The 14,993-nt window shown below is 41.0% G+C and overlaps 1 protein-coding gene across 1 annotated transcript; it reads left to right on the top strand.

The window, feature by feature from the left end:
- Nucleotides 1–8,416: 8,416 nt before the first annotated feature.
- crygn2 (crystallin, gamma N2) lies at nucleotides 8,417–11,727 on the top strand. Its single transcript, XM_085285796.1, has 5 exons — nucleotides 8,417–8,565; nucleotides 9,166–9,257; nucleotides 10,210–10,366; nucleotides 10,677–10,822; nucleotides 11,479–11,727. The coding sequence occupies exons 1-5, from the start codon at nucleotides 8,545–8,547 to the stop codon at nucleotides 11,612–11,614; spliced, it is 552 nt and encodes a 183-aa protein (XP_085141922.1). The 5' UTR covers nucleotides 8,417–8,544; the 3' UTR covers nucleotides 11,615–11,727.
- Nucleotides 11,728–14,993: the final 3,266 nt, after the last annotated feature.

The raw sequence follows: 14,993 nt of genomic DNA, 5'->3' as shown, positions 1-14,993 counted from the left end.
ATGTCTTCCTCTCTCTCTGTTTCCTGTCAGTCCTGACTGTATAATAATAATAATAATAAACTTTATTTATAAAGCACACTTAAAAACCAAGGGTATGCCAAGGTGCTTAACAAGTAAGATAGAGTATAGGAGGAGGATAATAGAAATAGGACCAAAGCAAGTACTAAATATGCAAGCAGAAAACTGTCACTAATACATAGGAAAGCAACAGGTACAGAGCAAACAAGAATTTAAATGAGCATAAAAGTGCGTGATATAAAATCATAAAAGAAATATTAACTAGAGGGAAAGGCAAGATTGAATAAGTGGGTTTTTAATCGTGATTTGAACAGTGCAATGGAATCAGATGCGCGGAGGTCGAGAGGAAGGGTGTTCCACAGTACCGGGGCAGCCGGAGCAAACGCACGGTCACCCCGGGACTTCAGTCAAGATCTGGGTTGGGTCAGAAGTAGTTGAGTGGCAGATCTGAGTGTTCTAGCAGGAGTATGTGGTTTGAGAAGTTCACTAAGATAACTTGGCGCTAATTTATTAATAGTTTTGAAAGTAAGAAGTAATATTTTAAATTGAATACGGTACTTTATGGGCAGCCAGTGCAAGCTAGCTAGGACAGGAGTAATATGGCAAAATGTCCTGGTACCAGTCAAAAGGCGGGCTGCTGCATTTTGGACTGTTTGCAGTCTAAGAAGAAGAGAAGAGGGAAGACCATAGTACAAGGAGTTACAATAATCCAACCTGTATCTATGGAATAACGCCAAAAAATAAATAAAGTCAGCTTCAACACAGACTGAGCTCACGTGATTTGATTTGATTAGTAACAGAAACTAATAAAATGGACAGACTGTATATAAAAGATGGCTGTAGCGCAGTTGTGGAGCCTCTTGCTGCCGCCATGTTGCTTTCTGTGTCCAGAAGTGACCATATTTAAGAGGTTATCAGCTGATGTCAGCATCACACAGACACAGGTACCTTCTTATTGAGTAACACCCAATCAAAGTCCTCAAATTTCACTAGGGCTGAACGATTATGGAAAATAATCTAATTGCGATTTTTTGCCCCAATATTGCGATTGCGATGCGATATGCGATTATTTTTTAAGGTCTTTGTCTTCTGTATTATTAAACAAAGACAAGCAATACATCTTATAGTATGGCCAATACTATATTACATTAATTTTAAACTGTTCTTTCCTGGAAGACAGACCTCTGTTATGATGACATGAGGTGATGCATGAATTGATGACTGACATTTTTATTTAACTTCTTCAATCACAACAGTATATTTGAACATACACAATAGTTTATTTTCAGCTTACAAACATCTGAGCATAAAGTGCTGACAAGGAACCCTGGTGTAAACATTAAAATGAAAGTCAGTACAATGTGCAGATTGCAGAAATATACATAAACAAAATCAGTGGCTTTACCACACTCAGTTTTTCGACATCTGTGAACTACTAGACAGTCATTCAATTAAAAAATAATATTAAATAAATAAAACTAATAAATAAAAAATACACACATCTTACTGATCTCTGCAGTCAGTAACATTACACATAAAGTGCAAACATAATAGCAATTGTATAAACACACACACAAACACGCCTTTAAAGTTTAAAGGCGTGAAATTGGACGGTCTAGTTCTGATTAGCGTCACCGCTGTCTCGGTGGAGTTTAATAAACTCGGCCGTCTGCTTCTTGCTATCTAAAATATAACCAGACACTGGTGTAAATTCTCGACTGTCTCATACTTCTGTTTAATAAGTTTTCTGTTTGACGTTTAGTCAGCTGTGTGAAAACCAAGGAGGAACCCACCCGGGGGATTAATAAAGTTTTATTTTATCTAATCTAATAACTTTAATCTCAGCCAAACCGATTTACTCACGAACAAACAAAACACTGAAAAAAGCCCAACAATAACATTTTTAGGTTGTCTAAGTGACTTATATATCACGTTTAATCCGAGCAGCGAAACTCCGCGGTGATCTGAAAATGATGTGCCGGGAGTTGTGCCGTTCTCGGCCGTATCAGTAACCCTCGAGCTCCCGGCTAGCTGTCGAGCTGGTGGGTAGCAGACGCCTCTGAAAACGTCGAAGCACTTTTGCAAATATGGGATATCTTGATAAACCGAGCAGATATTTGATGTTTACACAACTACTTTCTCGCCTGAAAATATGTTAAAAGTTTATTTTGTGACCCAGAAAGATTAGTATGAGTAATTTTAAAACTTAGTAGCGGCTGCCATTGCTGGAAACTGGAGTTTGGCTGGGCCGCGCTATGAATTCTGGGATATGGTAGGCCACGAAGGACACACCCGACCCATCCTTCAAATTCGGGGAAAAGGAGGACGCATTTGTCGGCTACATTCGGAGGAGTCTATGAATTTGGACAGCCTTCGGCGCGTCGCTGTGACGTAATCGGTCTACAAATGCGTCCTCAGGAGGATGCAGCCCATGAATTTGGACATGTCCAGAGTATAATCGCAGCCTTTGCGGTTAGAAAATTGCACTTGATCATGTCGCGATATTATGCAAATGCGATATATCGTTCAGCCCTAAATTTCACTGTGCACAAAACCTGGAGCTCCACATTGTTGGATGCTCTGTTACCACAGTAACCTCACAGCAGCCATGTTATTGTTCACATGATGTCATTAAACGCTCCAACAGCCCAAACACGGTCCAGAGGTGCAGTTCAGGTGAAGCTAGCAGACAGCTAGCAGCTACAACCACCTGTGTCACCATCCACCTCTCAGTCAAAGAGGCCACGCCCCTAATAATGCAAACTTCAAGCCTTAATACGATTTAAACAGGTGAGTTAGAAACAGGTGTTATGAATGCAGATATTATCTCTGGACATCAAACAGTCTGTGAGCATGATTTTTTAACCTTTATTGGAAGAAATGATCAAATCCAAGTCAAACAGACCAGAATTGTAACAATTTACATTATAAAGATGGTGAAGCAAGTCTTTGACTTCAAAGGGAGAAAATAAAGTATCTGGGGTTTAATATTAAGGAACATAGACCTTTTGACAGAGGCAGGAACATTAGAATAACAAGTACTTTGTGGTTTTACTGCATAGTACAGCAGTTTTTTTATTCACATTTGAAATAAGCTTAAGTGACTTAAAATATTGACAAAATGGTAAATGGCCTGTATTTATTAGAGATGAACCGATCCGATATTACGTATCGGTATCGGTCCGATACTGACCTAAATTACTGGATCGGATATCGGAGAAAAATAAAAAATGTAATCCGATCCATTAAATATCACGAAAGCACCTCACAAAACTTGCAACACGCTGTAACTCACCTCAGAACGTTAGCAGTCGGAGCAGTATGCATCACGTGATAGAGCGGCTGTGGCATGCGGGACCTGTCGGTGGTCTGGATAGCATTTGGAGCTTCGCTAGCAACCCGGCATTTCATCTCCGACAAAGTTATCCCCGAGAGAAGTAAAGCAAGTGTGTAAGTTCATCTCTGAATGTTTGTAGAGCATTCCTGCGTTAAGCTTAACAAACGACTGCCTCTCCTGCTGCTACTTCAATCGTGAAACTGCTTAATGATCAGCTGATCGGCTTTTCTGTCGTGAGTCCGTGTCTCTTGTTTGTTTTTGGTCCACTTTGCACCAGAAAGAGGAAACCAGCGGCTGAACAACAGCAGCACGTTTAAGCTTGATCAGCTGTTGTTAGAATTTATTTAATATTACTTTCTACTCGAGGATCTTTTTCTACGTAGCTGACGCTGGTAACTGTGCAGGGGCGGATCTAGCAAAGTTTAGCCAGGGGGGCCGATAGGGCATTAACAGGGAGAAGGGGCACAAAGACATACTTTTCTTTCTTATTCTCATTTAAAATGTCGAGCTTTTAATAAATAATTATCTGACACCCAAAGTTTTAATTTGATGTAAAATAAATAGAAGTCAATTACTGTATATAGTGACTATTAAGTCTAATATATATACCCTAGTAAGCTATAGTACTTTTTCCTTTGGGAAGGTACCATCTGTGCAGTCTGCAATTTTGTTGAAGAAAGATGTTGAATCTATTTAATATTTCTTGAAAAAAATTGATTTCTGTGCATTTTTTTTTCACACTGCATCAAATTAAGGTTGATTACGTCGATTAAGCATCATGAGGTGGAGCGTGAGGGGTGGTTCCCTATTTTTTATTTATTTATTTTTGTTGTTGCTGGGAGTTGGAACCCTATTAGTTAGGTTTCTTAATATTTACACTAAGTACTCTTTAAAATACCAGAATAGGGAGGATGGTGTAGGTTTAAGTTTATTAGATTGATCAGTATTGCTGAACTATGAAACATTTTTTTTTGCATACAGGTATAACAGAATAGCTTTAGTGTAGTTGTTGTTTTAAACTTGAGTATGAACTTATACAAAATGCAGCAAGATATTTAAAAAACAGTTGTGTTGATTAAAAAACACTATATCGGATTCATATCGGTATCGGCAGATATCCAAATTTATGATATCCGTATCGGACATAAAAAAGTGGTATCGTGCCATCTCTACTATTTATACAGCACTTCAAAGGGAGAAAATAAAGTATCTGGGGTTTAATATTAAGGAACATAGACCTTTTGACACAGGCAGGAACATTAGAATAACAAGTACTTTGTGGTTTTACAGCATAGTACAGCAGTTTTTTTATTCACATTTGAAATAAGCTTAAGTGACTTAAAATATTGACAAAATGGTAAATGGCCTGTATTTATACAGCACTTTTCTAGTCCCTAAGGACCCCAAAGCGCTTTACATATCCAGTCATCCACCCATCCACACACTGGTGATGGCAGCTACATTGTAGCCACAGCCACCCTGGGGCGCACTGACAGAGGCGAGGCTGCCGGACACTGGCGCCACCGGGCCCTCTGACCACCACCAGTAGGCAACAGGTGAAGTGTCTTGCCCAAGGACACAACGACCGAGACTGTTGGAGCCGGGGCTCGAACCGGCAACCTTCCGATTACAAGGTGAACTCCCAACTCTTGAGCCACGATCGCCCCCATAAAAAAGTAATTGAAGAAGACTGTAAACAGAGGAGAGGCATCTTCCACTTACATGAATGAATAAAACACTTACACAGCACTATTACAAAACTGACAACATCTGAGATTTCAGAGTCCAGGTTGTCCATAAAGTAAAGAACATCCTTACATGTGAAGGCAGGTATATTGGAAATTCTGAGTGAAAGCCAGCAGAGTATTTCAAACCAAACTGCATCAACGTGCTGACATTTGAAAAATAGATGCTCTAGTGTTTCTGGATGAGAAGAACAGAAAAGAGTCGGACTCGAACTTAAACCTTTTATACAGGATAAACGTCAGATATGATTCTGAAGTGTTTCTTTCATTTTAGGCACAGGTGGCTATTTTAGGTAAGAAAATGACTTTTCTTTCAACATGTTATCAAGGTGATGTCTGACATTGACATTATAGTTACAGAATACAGTTTGCTTACAGGTATTAGAGATTAACTTATTACTAAATTGTCCTTTATTGAGGTGTCATTGTCAGTGAAGGTGAGCTTGTTCTTGTTAGTGAACACTTTAAAGTGTTTACGATGGTATCGCTTTACAAACCTTATAATTATTAAATGAAACGTCTATTTTATACTTATCAATAAATTCTTCGTAAGATAGCAAGTTTCTGTTTTTATCAAGCAGATCAAAAACAAACACACACCGCTATCATACCAGTCTGATTTAAATAAGGAGTCTTATTGATGACTATGACCCTGCTATTCCACAGCACAGGATTGTGGGTGAAAATTAGTTTCCCAACATTCAAAGCTTGCTTATAGAAACTAGACAATTTAAGAGGAATCTCAGATATTTCAAAATCACATCTGAGCAGAAAATCTACCCTCGAGCTTATTAAAGAGTTTGTTTGGAATATGGCACCACATAGACTGAGGGAAATGCAGTCGTTCATCCATCTGAGCCTGAACGCAGCAATAATGGATTCAAAGTCTAAAGCTTTCAAGCCCCCGTTTTCATAGTCTTTAATTGTGATTTGCGTATATGATGTGTTTTATTCTTCCAGATAAAGCTGAATAAAATAGAATTGGACAGTTTGATCATTTTGGGAGATGTAAAAATTGAATAACAGGGATATGTGAGTCTTGAAAGTCCTTCTGCTTTAGACAGTAAGATACGACCTAATATGGATAAATCACGTGTTAGCCAGTGATTAAATTTTTTTTTTTAACTACATTTAATCTAGAAGTTATGTTATTATTCTCTCCATCATTAATATTCTTACTGATTATTGAACCAAGGTATTTTACTTCCTCTTTTACTGGAATATTGTTAACAGTACTTTGATTACAGCTGTGCAGCTAAGATTTCACATTTTCTAAGGTTTAGTGTTAAGACGGATGCTTTGAAACTGAAAGGATTTTATTAATTGCAGTAGAGACCATATTTACATTCCTTAGAAATAAGGCAGTGTCGTCAGCACATTGACTAATTTTAAATTCTTTATCAAGAATGTTTATTCCTTCCACATCTGGAGAGAGTTTGATATAAATGGCATTTCTGCTGCAACAATAAACAATAACGGGCTAATAGGGCATCCCTGCTGAATGCCACGATTAATTTTAAAACTATTAGAAAACCCTTGATTGAGAGCAGTTCTACTTGTTATATCTCTGTACAACATTTTCACTACACTAACAGATCTGGGACCAAAACCCACAGCCTCCAGAGCTTTAAATAACAAATTATGCTCCAAAGAATCAAAAGCTTTAAAGAAATCAAGAAATAAAATAAGGCTATCATGAGGAATTAAATGATTGTAATCCAACATATCTAATACTAAACGGGTATGATGATGGATGTGACGTCCTTTTATAAAGGCTGACTGTGTCTCATCTATTATTTGAGTTATTCCTATTTTTAATCTGTTGGCATAGAGATGAGCTAACAATTCATAATCACAGCAAAGAAGTGTGATACGTCTCCAGTTATCTAAAAGGACAGAGTCCTTGTTTGGTTTAGGAAGTAAAGAAATTATTCCTCGTTTCACAGTTGGAGAGAGCATCTGATCATTAACACATTCATTGAATACCTCTAATAACAAATCTTTAATGTCACTCCAGAAATATCTGTAAAATTCAATCGTGGCTCCACTCGCCATCTGGGAAACAGCAGCATCCAAATCTGTGAACATGATTATTTAAACACGTCTCTGCGGCTGACTCACTGCTGCCTCTGCTGGACATCAGGGGAACTGCAGATGCTGCCTGTGTAGAAGCCTGTAAACCCCGTCGAGCAGAGCACGATCAAAAGTCTGTGACTGTGGAGTCTGAGTGCAGTGAACTCATCGGCGTGTTCAGGAAACCAGCCTGAGACCATCTGAGCTCTGACACGGAGCTTTGGCAGCCTGAGCCCAGGAGGCTGTCCTGACAAACAGCTGACTGCGATCATGTGACCACAGTCAGAGCTGCAGGTGGTTAATGTGCTTTCATTCTGCCTGTGTTCAGCCTGATCCTCAGAAAACCTGCAAACACACCTCAGAGAAACATTTATAATGTTTCATGTTTTAAACATTATAAATAATATTTAATGTTGCTTCAGGTTGAAGGTTTCAGCTCAGAGAACAGAACAAAGCTTTGATTCGGTGCTTCCTGTCTCGTCTCAGCTTGGTGCAGTGTTTCCATCAGCTGAGAGCACCTGACAGGTACGTCCTTTGACTGTCCACCTGTGTGCTGACAGGACACATACATCAACTGTAACCACACAGGTGAGGACGCGGCGGGAAACCTACCAGCAATAAAAACAGGAAGCACAACAGCAGTTACCAAAATAAAACAGGAAGCGGAAACACAGGAGACACGAGGAGGATAAAAACCAGAAAAAGAACCACACACAGGAAGTAGAAACCCAAACTGTGGTGGTAAAAGTCACCTGTTCACCTGCCGAGAGTAGCTTTACCTCAGCCTGAGGTTCACTGCTGCTGCTGTTGGTGCTCAGAGAGATGAAGACGTCACATCAAAGCAGGACTGAAGCTCAGCTCCTGGAAAAGTTTAAATAGTCAAAGAAAGACTGAACGAAACCTAACAGCTGCATCAGTGCAGGCAGTGTCAGTGACGCAGTATTAGTACTGTACTTTTAGGAATACTTTTACTGCAGTAAAGGATGGCAGTACTTCCTCCTGACCACAGCCTGTTTGTGTAGAAACGTGACGTGTGCAAGATCATTGAGCTGCAAAGCTGCGGCCAAGCACTTTCTATTCACACACACACACACACACTCACACACACACACACACACACTCACACACACACACACACACACACACACACACACACACACACAGCAGAATCAGCAGACAGGTCTGGATGAACTGAAAGCGTCGAGGCAGCAGAAACCTTTGAAGCCGACTCTTTTGTCCGGGGGCCTCGGCCCTCGGCCCGCCGCGCCCCTCGGTCGCCCCCCTTCCGTATAAATTGGGGTGTCCAACTTTTTCTCTGTTACACTGTGTGTGTGGTTGCGGGCCAGGTTGGACGACATCCAGCGGGACAAAATGTCACAGTACTCTGGAAAGGTGAGTGAGACCGACGAGGATCGCTTTGAGCTCTGTTTCAGTCTGAGCTCTGAAGCTGAAGATCAGGCTGCTTAAAATAGTCAATTTTTGAATGGAGTTTGGTGTGAAGCTCTTCACAGCAGCAGGACATTTAGTTTTTAAAGACAAGAACAGAAAAAATAAATCATCATCTGAGTTTCACTTCACATTCATGTGAAACATTAAAACGACAGTTTCTGTTTTTGTTAAAACTTCACTGTTTGCTGTTGATGATGTCACTTTAATAAAGCAGCTGGGGTCATGTTTAAGACCAAACAGACGTCGCTGCACGCTCGATCGTCCTCTAAGCCCAGGATCAGGTTACAGAGCAGTAAAAATACTCAGTTACTTTCCAGCCTAGATTCAGAAATGTCATTCATTGTTATTTATTCGTGTTATTCCATGTTAGAGACATCAAAGACTAACAACCTGGTGAAGGATGGAGATGATTCACATGACAGAGTCATGATAAATTCAGACCTGTGAGACTGGAGGCTTCAGATTACAGCAGGAACTTCGTCCTGTCAATCATTTTTAAATAAAGTTTTATTGAATGAAAGCACGTGACCGTTTGTCCTGCAGATTACTTTTTATGAGGGGAAGTGCTTCACCGGCAGGAAGCTGGAGGTCAGAGGTGACTGTGATAACTTCCAGGACCGCGGCTTCATGAACAGGTAACTTCCTGTTTTCAGGTGTTTGCTTTCTCTTTTTTTCTTTACTGAAGACGTTTGAACCTGAACTGAGTCAGAGCAGATCTTCAGTCGCACCTTCAGTTTCTCTGAGCTCAGAAACCAGAGTCTGACTGATCAGCTGATCAGAGGAAACGTAACAGCTGGTTTTATGTAATACCGCTCTGAGCCACGAGGGGGCGCAGCCTGTCAGTGTAACTGTAAGCAGGTCATGAAGTCATGACAAGTACAACAAATGTCAGAAACTGAGAGACCTGCAGCGCACATCTGGAAACACATGTGTGGAATCGCTGCCCCCTGGTGGTCACATTTATATTCAAACCGTGTGGACGAAACTGTTTCTGCTTTCAGCTTCTGAAATTCAGGCGAGAGCTGATATTTCTGACGAGCCTCTGAATACTGATACGAGGTCAGTGTTTCAGTTACTCTTAAGATTTTTCTAATGACATCAATGAAAACACAGAAGAACAGAAGCTTTGTGATTTCTGGCCGTACAGGAAGTCTAAACGTTTCCTTTTTAGTGACAAATAGAAACACATATCAAAGATCTGACGTTCTGCAAACTCAAAGATGTGAATTTGATGACCAACAGTTTTCACTAACAGCACAAACTCAGACTGAAGTCCGTCCACACAGAAACCATATTCAGCACTTTTTTTTCTGACCTTATCAAACATTCAGCCGCTCTTCATCAGAGGAGAGCACGAGGCCGACATCATCATCATCATGGTCAGGATAAACTGGAGTTCTTGGTGTAAGTGCTTCCTGTTTCCTTCAGCTGATCATCACCTGAACTCCATGACTGCGTCTGAGCAGCAGATGATCGTGCTGGGACGGAGGATGAAAAAGTTCTGACCAGTTAAACCTGCTGATGGTTTCAACATGTGACTGAGCACCTCTGCAGGGTAACATCTGGAGCCTGTCTTTGTCTCTTCAGGGTGAACTCGATCCGTGTGGAGAGCGGAGCCTGGATCTGCTACGACCACCCTGACTTCAAGGGCCAGCAGTACATCCTGGAGCACGGCGAGTACCCAGAATTCCAGAGGTGGAACTCCCACAACGACCACATGGGATCCTGCAAACCCATCCGCATGGTGAGCACCTCTGACGGAGTCGTGATTGTTTAAAGAGCACGGATGAGGTGATCTGACAGATCTGAGATTTTACTGCTGTTAGGAAACACAATTTCATCTTCTTTTTAATTCACACTTTTAAAAATGTCAGAGTTTGTTTTTCATGTGTTAGTGAGAGACTGACTCTGTGAGTCTTTTCCACTGAGGGGAAACCATCTTTTCTTGCTTTGGGGTGAAGCACCTTCATCCTGAAGCTACAGCTGCTCCGTCCGGTCTGTGATGTAGGTTTTGTTGTTGGATTCTGACCTAATCGTGTCCGTCTGTCCGGCAGCACGGCGAGCACTACCGCATCGAGCTGTTCGAGGGCTGTAACTTCTCCGGTCAGTGCGTGGACATCTGCGACGACTGCCCCTTCCTGCAGAGCCGCGGCTTCTCCAAGAACTGCATCAACTCTGTGAAGGTCTACGGAGACGGAGCGTGAGTTTCTCCTTTACCAGAAACCTTAACGCTGATGTTCCTACTCCCCAGGGGATAGACTTTGGTGACCTTTAACCTGAGATTAGTATTAGGACAATATTCCTAACATGCTAACAGGAAATATTTATCATTCACATTCAAAGTAAAGGTCGGTTGTTGACATATTCCTGCTCTGCAGAGGATGAACTCTGTAGACTTTATTGCTGCTGGCAGCTTAGACTGTGGGGCTCATTATTTATTATCCCCAGATGATGAAATGTGACACAGTAATGTTCTTGTTCTTGGAAGTTTTGGCTGATGATTGATTTGATTGATTGAGTTCAAACTTTAGCTTTCAGGATTTTTCACGCTCATGTCCCCCTGAGGATGAACCCCACCAGGCTTATCTTATTATTAGACTTCTCACCTGGAGACCAGTAGAACTGTTTTTCATCCTCAGCTTAATTTTTCTATTTAGTGCTAATGTTAGCATGCTAACAACCTAAGGTTGGATGTGTTAGCATGACTTAACTTAATTGAAAAAAGTCTAAAGATGTTTTAAGGCGGAATATATTTAAACATCATTCTGAATCCTCCTTAACAAAAGTGTGACAGGTTAATAAAAGCATGTTCCTCACTTTAACCCCGCCTCTCTTCCCTCCTTGCTCCACCTCCAGCTGGGTGATGTACGAGGAGCCAAACTTCCGTGGCCGCATGTACATTGTTGAGCGTGGAGACTACTGCAGCCATAACGAGTGGCAGGCCCAGAACCCCAACATCCAGTCCATCCGCAGAGTCGTCAACTACTTCTAAACCCCTCTGACCTCTGACCCCCAACCCTGACCAGCCCCCCTCACCTGTGACTGTAATCATGTACGATAAATAAACTCGGACTAAAATAAGAAAACAGGTTTTTTATCAAACAGTCTGTGTGTGTGTTGATTTGTGTGGCCACACCGACACCATCACATAAACAGGTTTTCATTCCTGCTGTGACAAAAGAAATTATAATCTGGATTAATACAGATAACAGAAAATATCTGTTTCTGACAGGTGGAGAGTTAATTGAAACTTCTGACAAAGTTTTAAAGATGTATTGTGGTGAATCCCACTGATGATATAAAAGACTCACAAAAATTCATGTATTCATATGATGCACTAAGTGTTAGAGGGTTAGAAGAGTCCAGGACCTTTAAATATGTCTGTGAAGGTTTGCAGTCATCCAGGTCAGAGTAATCTAAGGAGCTTGGCAGAGAATCCCAGAATTTTAAGCCCTATGGGAGTGTCCCTAAGAGGGTCATGGACCCACTACTGACCCTCTTAGGGACACTCCCATAGGGCTTATAAATCTGGACTCTCTACCAGTTGCTCTTAGAACTGAAGATGTTCTCAGATGAGAGGCCAAAAGTCTTCAAGAAACTTAAAGTCCAGATGCTTTTCTCTCCAAGATCCTTAGACTAGGATTTTTCAACCATCAATCATTTAGATATAAGGAGTAACAGGACATGTGAAGGAATAATAAGTTGGTCTAATTATGAGCTGCGTGAATGCATCGATCTTTAAAGCACTTTTTGGCTCTAGGTTATATTCCTGGAGAATTTACATCAAGTTAGTACTCAGAGGCCCCTCCGTGAATCGCTACCTCATTGTGGTGGAAGGTTTGTGTGTCCCAGGGATCCTGTGTTGTTGGGGGGCTTTTGCACTCTGGTAGGGTCTCCTGTGGCAAATCAGTCCTTGGTGAGGGACCAGACAAGAGTGATTCAAAAATCACCAATTAGAAGTAGATCCAGATTGTCTGCACTTAGCATCAGTTCAGAGTACCCGGCCTTCTTGAAGTCCTTGGGTGTGGTGCTTGAGGGTGCTCCACCTCGGGACTCGTCTTACTGGGAGACTTCAACACTCGGGCAATGACAGTGTGACCTGGAGGGGCGTGATTTGGAGGAAAGGAGCGTCTGTTCGTTAGTCGAACCTCGGATACAGGAGGAACAATGCAATTTCCATCCTGGTCGTGGAACACTAGACCAGCTCTCTATCCTGTCAAGGATACCTGAGGGAGCATGGGAAATTGCCCAACCAGTCTGCATGTACACAGCAAATTCAAAAGTGTTAAATTTTTTGGTGTTAATAGTCTCCTTGCAAAAGTAGAGTTAATTTTACTCTAAGCAGAGTCACATTCTTTTAATGTAACTCTGAGGTGTAAAATGATAGTAGTTAAAATCAAGTGTTAAAAATGAGTGTTTCTCTGTCAAATCTGGATGTGTTACAATGGAAACATTAACTCTTGACCTCTTAACTCTGAACTCCTACAGGGGCTATGACACCAACAGAGTAAATTCACAGACTCCGCCCCCAGCACGGCTCCAATCGAAGCTGAAGTGAAGCCGTTTCAGAACATTTTGCTCTACATATTTGAGTTGTTTGCCATGCTTGGTAAGTCATTTTTTCAAAGATTGTTTCAATTATTATTATGAGCTTTTACTTCTGTGGCTCTTTGGAGTTGAGACAAAGCTGTGTGAAAGGCATTAGCCATGTTGCTCGGTGATAGCATAATATTCTGTTTTAGCTAGCTGAAAGGTATTGTTTGCGGGCAAATACCACAGCCTTGAAAAAAAGCTTGCATGTGAATTTTCAGTCAAACGTTTGGTCAAATACACCTAAAACAATGTGTAGAATGTGAAATGTTGGTATAATGGTGCTACTTGAAGCCTGAAAACGATCGCCCATAAAAAAAACGAGCAAACAGCAGTAGCTGACGTCCTGACTGGGTTCTACGTTAGCATAGATCCCTCCAGAGTTTTGTGCACACGGTTTAGGTAAAAATGAAAAAGGTTGAGGTTTTACATTTAGTTCAGTATTACCTGTTGCCTGTGTCTTTGTCTTTTGGGAAAATACTTTACACAAGTAATGGCTCAAAGAGGATTCCTTTTTTTTTTTACTGTGCTGCAATTGTTTACTGGATTATTTGTGCCATTAATTAGTGTCAACTAATTTTTATTCAATCTCCGCACAGGATATGCTTGTGAAGATGGAATATGGGGGAGAGCAGAAGTGCGCTGAAGTTCCACAAAGGGATGAATGAAGGACATGCATATTGTATTGAAGAAATAAGTGATGAGATGCTGTTATTTGCATTTACCATGTCAGACCTTTTGATAAACAAAATTCTAATGAAAGTGAGAACATGTATACTGTTACATCTTTCAGAAAATGTTTTGAAATTGTGGTGCACAGTTCAGAATAAATGTTTTTCAAAAACCATTGCATCTTTTTAGTAAATGTTTATTTCCAAAAGAAATTTCTAGAAGTTCAGAACAGTAAAATTCCCGCTTTTTAGAATGAATTGGAAGATAACTCTTACATAGTTAAACTAAAATACTCTTTGAGAGTTAATATATAAACTCTTAACACCAAGTGTTAAATTATCAACTCCAGACAGATTTGGTGTTTAACACTAAATCAGAGTTAACGTACCAACTCTCCAAAAAGAGTTAAATTAACACTCTCTGGTGTGGACCCATATAGACACTTTAATAGTGTTGAAATCAAATCCGACAGTGTTAATTTGGACATGCTGGATTTGCTGTGTATTTTGTGGACTTGGAGAAGGCACTCGACCGTGTCCCTCATGGTGTTCTGTAGGAGGTGCTGCGGGAGTATGGGGAGTCTTTGCTACGGGCTATCTGAACCTTACACAACTGCTGCAAGAGCTTGGTCCACATAGCTGGCAATAAGTCAGACTCGCTCCCAGTGGGTTATGGACCCCACCAAGGCTGCACTTTGTCACTGATTCTGTTCATAATCTTTATGGAGGAGTTTGGCCATCCAGGAGGGGCTCATACAGCGCAGGAATATATTAATCAGTATTAGAGTTACAGTGGTTGCAAAAGTATTCGGCCCCCTTGAACTTTCCCACATTACGTCACATTACAGCCACAAACATGAATCAATGTTATTGGAATTCCAGGTGAAAGACCAACACAAAGTGGTGCACACGTGAGAAGTGGAACCAAAATCATACATGACTCCAAACATTTGTTACAAATAAATAACTACAAAGTGGGGTGTTCGTAATTATTCAGCCCCTTTGGTCTGAGTGCAGTCAGTTGCCCATAGACGTTGCCTGATGAGTGCTAATGACTAAATAGAGTGCACCTGTGTGTAATCGAACAAGGCCGAACAAGGAGAGCGCTGA

This window comes from Mchenga conophoros, linkage group LG9 (genome assembly GCF_057382185.1).
Source record: "Mchenga conophoros isolate Kocher_MC1m ecotype Shallow Benthic linkage group LG9, M_conophoros_male_GT1.1, whole genome shotgun sequence".
Classification (NCBI taxonomy): Eukaryota; Metazoa; Chordata; class Actinopteri; order Cichliformes; family Cichlidae; genus Mchenga; species Mchenga conophoros.
This window is presented reverse-complemented; position numbering and strand designations above follow the sequence as displayed.